The 12,063-nt window shown below is 35.8% G+C and overlaps 3 protein-coding genes across 3 annotated transcripts; 1 reads left to right on the top strand and 2 right to left on the bottom strand.

Annotated features, from left to right (window-relative positions):
- The first annotated feature begins 590 nt into the window (after positions 1–590).
- On the top strand, positions 591–4,232 carry LOC140889158 (enoyl-CoA hydratase 2, peroxisomal). The gene is made up of 11 exons (XM_073296867.1): positions 591–766; positions 869–891; positions 981–1,086; positions 1,552–1,622; positions 1,734–1,806; positions 1,914–1,953; positions 2,254–2,326; positions 2,436–2,586; positions 3,001–3,071; positions 3,605–3,778; positions 3,883–4,232. Exons 1-11 carry the CDS (start codon positions 710–712, stop codon positions 3,968–3,970), a joined length of 927 nt encoding a protein of 308 aa, XP_073152968.1. The 5' UTR covers positions 591–709; the 3' UTR covers positions 3,971–4,232.
- Positions 4,233–4,592: 360 nt separating this feature from the next.
- On the bottom strand, positions 4,593–5,702 carry LOC140876316 (uncharacterized). The gene is made up of 3 exons (XM_073280253.1): positions 5,442–5,702; positions 5,070–5,343; positions 4,593–4,979 (listed from the first exon to the last, which is right to left on the bottom strand). The coding sequence occupies exons 1-3, from the start codon at positions 5,590–5,592 to the stop codon at positions 4,754–4,756; spliced, it is 651 nt and encodes a 216-aa protein (XP_073136354.1). The 5' UTR covers positions 5,593–5,702; the 3' UTR covers positions 4,593–4,753.
- A 2,261-nt stretch (positions 5,703–7,963) lies between these two features.
- LOC140875982 (U11/U12 small nuclear ribonucleoprotein 25 kDa protein) lies at positions 7,964–10,136 on the bottom strand. The gene is made up of 4 exons (XM_073279817.1): positions 9,850–10,136; positions 9,637–9,742; positions 9,438–9,537; positions 7,964–8,408 (listed from the first exon to the last, which is right to left on the bottom strand). The coding sequence occupies exons 1-4, from the start codon at positions 10,073–10,075 to the stop codon at positions 8,313–8,315; spliced, it is 528 nt and encodes a 175-aa protein (XP_073135918.1). The 5' UTR covers positions 10,076–10,136; the 3' UTR covers positions 7,964–8,312.
- Between the last annotated feature and the right edge of the window lie 1,927 nt (positions 10,137–12,063).

Raw genomic sequence — 12,063 nt, 5'->3', positions numbered from 1 at the left:
ATCATGGGGCGGTGGGCTACAGACGTATAATTTTTAAAAAATATGCTTTTTAAAATAATTTATATGTATTTTTTTTACGGTAATTTATATGTATTTTTAGAATGAAATAAAATGATAGAAATCAAAACACATGTTTTTTTAAATATTAAAATGTGTTTATAAAATAGTCATCCGTATTTATTTTTAAAATATTTTATATAAAAAAAAACTTTTTTATAAAACGTTTTTTTATGTACGTATTCAAACGAACTTTTTAAGTTATTTTATTTTGTCAATGAGGTCTTGACCTAGTGGTTAAGATTGAGGCCCTGAGACCACGAGTTTCGATTTCCGCTGACTGCGGGTTGATTTTCTAATTTATTTAATTAGATTAGATTTAGGATTCATGCTCAAGTCCAGTAGGTAATGCGGGCAAATTTTACTCTTTAGTGTTGTAACTTGATGTAATTTCGAAATTCGAAGTTATTTGTATTTAAAAAAAAAGTTATTTTATTTTATTTTATTTTATTTTTAAAAAAAATGTCTGCGGCCGCTTGCGTTGACGAAGCAAAATATTATGAAATGGACTCGAAGAACAAAACATTATCCATTACAACTGATCTTCCTTCATTCGGAGCCCATAATTTACCCATAATTACTTTTCTTTGCCCCTTCCGTTTCGCATAAATTTTCAATTTTTGATTGCATAATCCACCTCTGAAATTCCATAATGGCTGAAAAATCAGAGTTCGATCCTCAGCGAATCATTTCTTTCGAGTTTCCCCAGGTAATCAACTGCTCCAACCTTATCCGCGCTAATTTAGGTCCGATTTTGTGTGCTCTGATGTTTAACTAATCGTTTGTTGCTGCGTTGAATTGCGATCTTCAGTCTACGTTCACTTACACTGAAAGGTAAGAGTAAAAGATCAATAGTGCTGATTTTTTTGTTGTCCTAATCCCAAGTACGGTAGGGTGAATTCATTGTTGGTTTTGAATTAAAGGGATGCTGCGCTATATGCACTTGGTGTTGGGGCATGTTCGAAAGATGCTGTGGATGATAAAGAACTCAAATATGTTTATCATCAAGATGGACAGCAATCTATTGAGGTAAAGTGTTAGTTTGGGACTGTTGAACTTGAACTGAGCTCTTTCGATTTGCTGATTTTCTTGTAAGTTTTAGTGTTCAGGCTTTTTATGTTTGTTTACTTTTAGTGGTGGTATTGAAAAGCTTGGTATTGTAAATTTATATTGATAAATTGATCTCTTTTGAACGAAGAAAAGAGGGGAATTATGTTTCCACTTGCAGTCATTTCAAGTATGAGATACACACGTTGATCTTGAGATTCTTGACACCCACTTGAACCTGAAATCTAAATCCTGAAAAGAAATTGTTTTTATGCACTAATTGGCTTGCCAAAACTGTGTCATTATGCTAATAACTTTACCTCTCGTTAAGAAGAAATTAGATAGGTTGTAAATATTGGAAGGGAAAACTTCTGAAGCACCACATAAAACTGTGTTATGGATGCTAAGGCAAGAAACTGATAATCTATTCTTTTTGTACTCCCGTAGGTTTTACCGACATTTTCGACTCTATTTTCTTTTGGACTTCAGTCACGGATAGCTCAAATACCAGGTTTACAGTGAGTACTATTGTTTTTCTGAGCAAATCTGCATATTGAAAATATACACGAGCACTTGTATGAAATATTCTTTGTTGTGAATTCGTCTGTCTTGGTTGGCTTGTTCTTCAGATTTGATGAACGTCTTCTATTGCATGGACAACAATACATAGAAATTTACAAACCCCTCCCATCGCATGGTTGTGTAAGTTTTTCAACTTTCGATTGCTATCATGGTTCTCCATAGCTCAAGCAACTTGTTTCTTTCATTTGCTGAGCTCATTAGTTTTCATCTCAAATTTATTGATGCAGCTACTAAACAAGATATCCGTTGCTGGGTTGCACGATAAAGGTCTGCTTCTTATATTGACCAGCTGCATGGAATGTCTATGACTGTAGTATGATCAAGAATAATTGTGTCAAACTAAAGATTTCCGCAGATAATAAAATAATAATAATTTTCCTTTTCATTCCTATCCTGTCATAAAATAGGCTTCGATTCCTTAACGAAAGTCATAAAATTAGGACTTGTGTATTTCTCAAACTTAAGCTGTGCTTAAATGTTAGGTTGTAGCATTTTGCTGATTGGGATTCAGTTTTTCGGGGATGGAGGAGAATTTCATGAAGCAAGGATTATTTTTCTTTCTTGTAGGTAAGGCAGCAGTCCTGGAGGTAGAAATTTTGAGTTATGAAAAAGAGTCCAGCGAGTTGCTATGCATGAATCGGTATGAATCTCATCTACACGAAGGCAGAGATCTTTCATTGACATGTCTCCTTCTCTCTTGCTCTCTCTTTTTTTTCATTCAGTAGATAAGTCCATATATTACCCAACAGGATGGCAGTTTATCTAAGAGGTGCGGGAGGCTTCTCGAAATCGTCCCAACCTTACTCCTTTATCAAGTACCCGTCCAGCCAGAACTTGGCTTATAAAATTCCCGAAACTCAACCATTTGCTGTATTTGAAGAATGTACACAACCATCACAGGTATTTTAATTTGCTTTTTCATGCAGTTAAATATGATTTCCTCCTTTTCAATCCAAATAATAACATTCTCATCATGCTCTAAATTCGCATAGCATGAAATCAAAAAATCCATATTTTTCGCTTCCTTGTGGTCTCAGCTTCCATAAATGTAAAAGTAATAGTAGGGGAGTAATTTATACTAACTCTATAATCTGATTACCGAGGAATTTGGAAGTGTTACTTGTTTAGTTCCCTTCTCGAAATTGCATCTAAAGTTAACTTTTCCTTGAATTCTACTAATTCTTAATCTTCTCGATTACTTATTAGGTTACATAGTTGAAGCTGTACATAATTCGACAGTCTTTTTAGTGAATTTAACTGCTTTTGATAGTATACAGTTTCTTTTTTCTTTAACTCTGTACTTCCACAATGCAGGCTTTGCTTTACAGACTATCTGGTGACTATAATCCATTGCACTCAGATCCTATGGTCGCAGAAATTGCAGGGTAGTTTGTCTTCTAACTGATAAATCTTGATTTAGCCTCGAAATTTTTTCTAGTATTCTTCAAGACTTGTGTAAGGGCTATTTATATGAATTTGGGAAGAGAATAGGCAATTTCAGGTCTGCCTCATGACCCCGGAAAAGAACAGTAAAACTTGGGAAAATTTTTTCATGCCTTCCATTATATTTCAGTAACCCATGTATAAGGTCTTAACAATTAACAACTACAAGAGTGGCCCAGATATAGTTGGGCTTAACAGTCTCCTATTTTTTCGAGACTGGCATTAGGATTTTAGATCTCGGGTGCTGTTCATTAGCTAAGTTATATTTTAACTTTATGATGTTTCGAGACACCTTTGATGGTTCTTACTTCTTACAACCAAATAGTAAATGCTAGATACTTGAGAAATATCGTAGTCGAAATCAATGCATAGAACAGAAACACGCAAGTGTTGATTCGTGCTGGTTTTTTACTCCTTTGATACTGTGACAGACCCTTCCACTTTTTTCTAATTCTTTTACATGTAATGCTTATAGATTTTCTCGTCCAATATTGCATGGACTTTGCTCTCTTGGGTTCGCAGTCAGAGCCGTCATCAAATGTATTTGTCGCGGTGATCAAAATATGATTAAGAACATATCAGGAAAATTTCTGCTGCACGTCTATCCTGGCGAAACTTTGGTAACAGAAATGTGGCTTGATGGCTTGAGGTAACATTCATCGAATCTCATCTCTTCAACAACCTAATCTCCTGTTATTTATTTGTTCCTTGATTGTGTACCATAAAAGCTGAAAATGTTTGTCAAATGTGCAGAGTGCTGTATCAGGTGAAGGTCAGAGAACGAAACAAGGCCGTTCTTTCTGGTGTAGTGAGTCTTACTCGTCTGAGTTCATCTCTTTGATCCCTTGCACCGCCAAAAACCCTTGTTATAGGTTTCCATTTAGCATGTAAGAATAAAAAAGATCGACCATTTTATTGATGCATACACGAATTTTCTTTCTTTTTTTATTCTTTGTAATTTTGAACGGTGCTGTTGAATCTGGTGATGTAAAAGCTTGTCGAGTATTGTTTAAGGGTTTTTATTTGTAGCAATAATGTTTCAGTTCTACCCCAAGAATTATATCACAAGAAAATGAGGAAATAATAGAATAGTTTCTGTTATAGTTTTTATATTATAGCTCCGAGCCACCATTTCTTTAGAATCGATGGTAACATTAAAATATTCAAATATTATCGAGTTGTTGTTTATGAAAATCAAGGCAATTTCATTAACGATACTTGCAATTTTGAACTAAACAAAGAGGCTTACACCACTTTTAGTTTTTGAGCATCCCCATTCCCAACAAGGTTTGCTCATGTACTTATTAAATATTTAAAATTTCTATCTTCTTTCATATTTAGATAATTTTTTTTTTCCTTTTTTTGATATTATTTGATTTTTTTAAAACCAAAAAAAAGTATGCCTTTTACTTATTATTTCAAGGGTAATATTCTATCTAGGTAAATTGGAAAATTCCATACATGAGATTTAAAAAAAAATAAAAATTGAGCAAATAGATGAAATAAAATTCACTCAACCCAGAAAAGGCAAAACCAACATGTCACTGTGCTTGAATTTACATTAACTACCACATGACCTGGGCCTCACCGAACCAACAATCTCCGAGTAGGCCCAAATTGATACCTAAGCGATGGACCTCATGGAATAGGTAGATACAGTCCAGTCCAAACTGGGGGCCCTGTCCAGTCTGGGATGGTCACTCTCCAGCCCAAAATCCAACTTGGGACAACACTCTTCTTCCCTCACTTCATCGTATTCGTACACGAATTCCGGCATCTCCAGTTGGTCCCATCTCACGCTGTTTCTCAGCAGATTCAACGTATTCACGTATCTCATCTTCCCATAAAACCTGTCACCAATTCAACAACTTGGAAACTTAAATCGTCGATAATTTCAACAAAATCAAATCAAGAAAGCCGAATAAATCAATGAAAATTACCCGGCGGCGGCGCCGGAGAAGAGGAGACGGCCGAAGGTGGCAAGAAAGAGGCGGCATTGAAGAGACGGGTGCAGAAAATAAACAGCTTCCACGTTCTGCGCAACCCCAGCAGGAACAGCATCAAACATGGATTTCAAGGCCAAAATCCCAGGGGAATTTTCGCTTCTGTTCACTCCAGAGTGCGCATACACGACCGAGAATCGCCTTCCGTTCAGACCGGGGAATATCTCGGCTTCCAAGAATTTCTTCAACGCCTCCACACCGACCAGCTTCCCTATTAAGAATAATAATAATTAATACTCGAATCATTACAAAGATGATGTAAAAATGGAAGATGGGGGTGTTGTATTGTATTTGTGTTGTGAAGTTTACCAGGGAAGAGTTTTCCTAGGATGCGGAGGATGGGGAGTCTTCTTTTGTCAGTGCCTTGAATCTTGAATACGCCCAGTTTCTTGATGAGATTTTGTTGCTGGGATTGGGAGAGAAGAGAAGAGGAAGCATGATTAGTGTTTGAAGTGGTCATTTTCACTCTTTTTTTTTTTCAAATCAGTGCGAGATGGATCATTGCAATGTGCAAATGTATATATATATATATATATAGGGGCAATAGAAGAATGAGAATGGTCCTAAAAACAGAACCCCAATTCCAAACATATCCCATAGTTTCGAGTCGTATGCGAGTGTTATCCGGGGCGAGATTGGGATTGGGAACCAGATAGAATATTCTCAAGCATCTTCCTCTTTGGGGGGAAACTTTATTTTTGTCCCATTTGACAGAGCAAGAGGTGGGCCCCATCAGTTATGGTCACACAGATAGTAATGTTTTAAAAAAATAAATTTGAAATGATAAAGATAAAAAAATTTAAATGTAAAAGAAAATATATGGTACATATAATTGGATATGAGATGGTGTTTTTGGAATAAAATTTTTTTTTTAAAAAAAAATTCACCACTGCATCTAGAGATGTCAAAAGCGGGGCGGTCAGCCCACAACCCATCACAATCCATCATTAGGCGGGTCAGACCGGCCCATTTTTAAGGCGTGTTGGGAAAACTCCAACTCAATCCACCTATTTTAAGTGGCGAGACGGACCAATCCGGCGGGCTCACGTGTAAATTGGTGGGTTTTGGCGGGTTAACTTGCAACCCACCACAACCCACCATTTGGCGGGGCGGTGCAAGCCGACACACTTTTTAGGCGAATTGGAAAATTGCCAATCTAACCCATCTTTTTTGTATGACGGGGCAGGCCAATCCGACATATCTATCCCAAATTGACATCTCTAACTGCATCAAATTAATTAATAATGAGTGTTTGACTTTAATAAGTAGTATAGATATTGGCGTTGAATAATTATAAAATCTTTTTAATCTATTAATTACAGTATTAGGATTTGAACGGTCTCCAACTCAAAATCCTTAGGGTGCGCTTGGTAGGTGTGATGAGATTATTAATGTATACCAAGAAGTAAGGATAAAGTGATGATAATTTTTAATGAGGATAAATTTTGTATTTGTTTGGTAGTATTTTTTTATGTAGGGATAAAATGATGTTCCAAATTTTAAAGACTATTTTACCCTTTTGATTACCAGTAAAACTTGACCCATTTTCATAACGATAGCTTTCTTCAACATGAGAAAATCAAAGCTCCCCAAGTTTCTGTGTGTGAAATCTTAGATCTGGGATATAAGAAAAATCCATCTCCAAACAAAGATCCAAGATCTGGTGTCGAAGAACCGGTAAGTATTTTCCCTTCTCGTTGAACATTTGCAAACACGTATTTTCAAATCTAAAACATTTTTCCTCCCAAATCGTAACACATTTTATGCAAAGCATTTTTACGAACCGATTTCGAAAGCTGTATGTCGACAAAGATTGACATTTGAAAATGAACACAGATCATCTTCCAACCGAAGCACAGGAGAAATGACGGAGAAATGATGGTGTTGAATAATGGGATTTTCCTTTTTCCGGCAAAGGGCATAAGAGTCAATAAATTTGATTTTGGTGCACTGTACACATCGAACAAATTAATAATAGGGATATGAAGTGGTTTATTAATGAAGCCTTTTCCATCTGATACAGTGCTTTATCACGGGCCCATGAGTTTAAGCGAAATGGTTAAAAACCAATCAAACGGAGATAATTAAATAATCAAGGCACAATCCGGGCTATCAAACACAGCCTTAATTTTTTATCATCTATCTTCTAAAATAGAGATTAAAAATCTTCTCCCGCTTATGTCCTCTGAATGCAACCAAATTCTCATTTTTTTTTTCATTCCAAACCATTTTATATATATATATATTGTTAAACCAAACTTAATACAAGTGTTTCTAATAAACTGTGTAATGTAATTTTTTGTCACAAGCTTGTTCATTATTTTCATGTGGTGTTTCTTACAAATAGTAAAATTACAATAAATTAATTAAAAAATAAAACACTTGAAATAAATTAAAAGGAGAATAAAAAAAATAGCACTAAATTTAATTTAAAGGATTAATATAATTTTAAAAAATATGAAATAGACCAAAAATTTAATAAATAATAAAAATGGTCATAATGCACTTTTCGAGGATAAAATTTTCGTTATTTATATCATCCTCCAAATGCATACACTATTGCTTAACGATCCTTCAAATATGGAGGATCACTGTAGTAGTTTCCAAAATGAAATTTGTGTTTGGAGATGGCTTGACGCATAATATGTCATCTACTTTAGAGAAATCATCCATGATAGAAAATGATTAGAGATGCTCATACTAGTTACTAGTATAGTAAATTCTTGCAAGCGTATCAATAATCATTTTACAAAACTAAATTTACAAACTAATTAAACTCAAGTTACTATGTAAAACTCATTCTAATTCCTTATAAATCATTTTAAATTTTCTTTTTTCACCCACAGGAGAAATATCCAACATAAATACATAAATAACATAATACTCGTACATAATGTTGTTTTTGTACTATTGCAATGACTCTGTTTCGATTATGAACAAAGCAATGTTTAAACATGATTATGATGTCGTTAATTGATCAACTACGAATCATTAAGCATCAGCTAGTTCGGAAGTCGGAACCACTGAAAGCTAGCTTGGAGCTTCGGAAGAGCGATTGGACTTTCCGAAACCGCTCATACAGCAAGACAGCAACGCGTCCAATTCTGAACCTGAAATGGGAGCTTCTGATCGTACTCGTCCATGACACATAGCGTTTATGCAATCCCTATAGTTTCTCGCTCACAATTTTTTGGTTAGACCGTGAAAGAAACGATGCTTTCGGCTCCTCGTATGCTTTCGAGAAGCCCTCGACAAGACGTATGGAACGAAGTGCACCTGCACAGAAGCCTTAGGAACTTCAGAAATTGCAATTATGTACTTTATACTTGATGTTAGTATATGGACTTGAGACACATGTATTCTCATTCTTTCTGACATAAATATATGACTCCGAAAATCTATATTTGAAGGCACAAAATATTTTCTATGGTATTCTCGCATTCATCGTATAACAAGAAATAACAAATAACAGATAGATAATGAGAAAGGGATGGTGAACAAATTAACAATGCGCGGGAGTACGAGGCATGTGAAACTATCCAGCTTTATGAATGCAGATATTGTTTGATGACTTGATCACATCATTGAAGCACTCAAAGATTTGGCAAAAAAGGGGCGAAGAAGAAGACATGCTAGTTACGTTCTAGATCACATCAGCCTGGTATCGAGGAAGAAGGAAGAAAAAAGCTATTGGATAGTTAATCTAATGTTACGCTTATATGTGTATAATCCGTATCATAACCTAACAAATAAGCTTAAGTTCAAACTCTTTTGACATGTAATCATCAGAGAGAGAACATATAAACCAAGCTAAAGGATTCTCCATGGAAATTATCAAGATTTGAAAGAGTAAACAGTAAATTTAGAAGACTAATACACGACTTCAAAGAATTATCAATTACTACCGATTCAGGTAATGTTCCTGTACTTTGGGTGATGGTTTTCACCAAGAGGGAAATTTTCGAACAAAAGCGACTCAACAAACTGGCTGAGGTATCTTGAGGTATTATTGAACAACCCCCATGTTTGGATCACAGAAAAAGTACGCAATCAAAGAGGAGCTAAGATCTCATCACGTTAACTTGGGAATGCTACAGATAAGCATTGGCACATTAACCATCATCTTACCACCACTAAAACCCGAAGAAAGCTTTTATCATATGCAGACATCATGGTGCAATTTGTTTGTTTCTTTTTTTTAACATTGTAGTGGGATTTCATGCACACAAATGCCACATAAATGCTGCAATATACAATATCATATGTTTCAGTAAAAAAATCTGTGAGATTATAAAAATGAAATACCTGAGAATTGTTCCTAACACCATAATCCTCGAGTGCAGAATCGTCGTTAAGTAACTTTTCATTGTGGTGCAAAAGACAAAAGTTCCCCCACACATGTTTCCTGTTAATTCAAATAATAATCTTTGAATTTCTAAACGGATCGAGTACGGAATTTCTAACAAATCAACAGAGTGATGTCTCCTGCGGAGTTGAAACATACCAAGAAATGTGACGATGGCCCATTCCTGATTCCTCCGTATCAGTCACTTTTTTCTTAATCGCCAGTTTCAAGTCCTTCACCGTGGCAGAATTCATCACCGCTACATCTTCAAAACCAAACAGAACGACACAGATCAATTCCCCATTACGAAAATCGACTTACCACAAAGTGTTTGTCAAAATGTCAACTTGACCAAATCCCAACACGGCATACCTATAGAAGTGCCGTCCAATTTACGGACAGAGATCCTCTTGGCGCTGCCGAGTTCCAAGTTGACGAGAGTGTCCACATCGGATAAGGTAGGCTTCTTGGGGACGTCGGCGAGTATGGGATCATTGAGAAGTGCCGCAAGCGTTGATTGTAATCTGGCTTTTCTGGCGCTGAGGCTATTGTACTCCGGAGTTGCTTTAATGGCGGTGTCAGCTTTCGTTTCCTCCATTAATTTTGCACGTAAAAGATGGAAATTGAAAGTGAACTACTGTACATGTTCTTGCTTACAAAAATCATAGTATCATTAGGAGTTAGGACCATGCATTCCAAAAAATAATTATATTGTTAAAAGTTTCAAAATTAATTAAAAATAATATATATAATTTAGGGTTTTTTTAATTACATTTTCTTGGTACATTTCTGATAGTAGTTTTTTTTTTTTTTTTTTGAATTATAGAGTGCGTAACTAAAAATTTTTTTAAAAAAAATTGTGCTTTTCTTAAAAATTGGAATATTTGGTTAAAAAAATTGTTTTAAAAAAACACTTTAAACTTTTTAGAAGTTAGAATTTCTGGTTTTTAGCTTCTGCTTCTGTTTATTAAAAAAATGTGCTCTTTTCAACATTTATCCAAATTTCACTTATGCTTTTTTTTTTTTAATAAAAACACTTAAAAAACTGTCTTCAATGAAATACAATAATATTTTGGCTCCAAACTTCTCTACTTTTAACATGGTATCTAGAGCCAGATTTTTTTTCCCTGGAACAAATTCCCGAGATCGCAGCTTGATTCAGTTTATTTGAGTGTTGTTCGTTCTTTGGGAGGTGAATTTCACTCAATTGCGAATTGTTTGCTGCGGCGATTTTGTTCTGGTTGTTCGAAGTAATTCATTGCTGATTGTTGCTGCTGATTTTTTCTTTTCTTTTCATTTTCTGGTTTGATCGTTACTTCAATTCCTGGAATCCATGACTGCTCTCTCCAATTTTAGTGATCCACTGTCCATTCACGCATCGGACATTCCAGGTATGAATCTCATTAATGAGCAGCTAATCGGTGTTGAAAATTATGGCGTGTGGAGTCGTGCGATGTTGATTGTGTTGCGTGCCAAGAATAAACTTGCTTTCGTTGATGGTACAAGCAAACGCCCTGCTTCGGGGAGCCTTACCTTGAATCAATGGGAACGGTGTAATGCTCTTGTTTTATCATGGATCATGAATTCTGTGTCCAAGGATATCTTTGGAGCCATTGTTTATGCGAGTGACGCATCGATAGTTTGGGCAGATTTGAAGGAGCAATATGACACGGTAAATGGTTCCAGAATTTTTTCTATTCATAGGGAGATAGGCCGGTTGAGTCAAGGAAACAACACTATTTCCACTTATTACTGTAAACTGAAACAATTGTGGGATGAATATGGTTCCTTGGTTACTCTCCCGCCGTGTGAATGCGCTGCAGCGCGCAAATATGTCGAACATGATCAACAACAAAAGCTACTTCAGTTTTTGATGGGTTTGAATGATAGTTATGTTCATATCCGGAGACATATTTTAATGATGACTCCCTTACCGACAGTTGGTCGAGCTTTCAATCTTCTATATCAAGAAGAATCACATCGTTCAATGTCTTCAATTGAAACACCTACTTCCGTATTTTATTCTGTACAAAATCCGAATGATGGTATGAAACAAGATGAGGTAAGATGTGACTACTGTAATTGGGTTGGACATACCAAGGCTAATTGCTACAAACTTGTTGGATACCCACCCGGTCATCGATTATATAAGCAGCAACGGAGTAAGGGATTTAATAAGAAAGGCAACAAGGACTTATATAAGACCAAAAAGGGGCAGCCTGCTGTTAATATGGCTAATGAGGATAATGGAGAAGTGCAGCCAGTAAACTCTGCTCCTGGTCCCCTCTTTACACCTGCTCAATATGCAGAAAATTTGAAGTTGTTGAGTGGGAATGCATTACAGTCTGCAAATGATCCAGTTGTGAATATGACAGGTAAATTTTCTGGAAATACCTTGACAGATTGGATTATTGACACGGGTGCTAATGAACATATGACTGGCAGCTCTTTCATACTGCAAGATGCTAGTTCCTTAGTTGCTTCATCTAATCCCGTACGCTTGCCAAATGGTAGCCGTATTCCCATACCATCATTCTTCATGATGTTCTGTATATTCCTGATTTTCATTTCAATCTCTTGTCTGTG

The sequence above is a fragment of the Henckelia pumila genome, chromosome 1, assembly GCF_033568475.1.
Source record: "Henckelia pumila isolate YLH828 chromosome 1, ASM3356847v2, whole genome shotgun sequence".
NCBI lineage: Eukaryota > Viridiplantae > Streptophyta > Magnoliopsida > Lamiales > Gesneriaceae > Henckelia > Henckelia pumila.
This window is presented reverse-complemented; position numbering and strand designations above follow the sequence as displayed.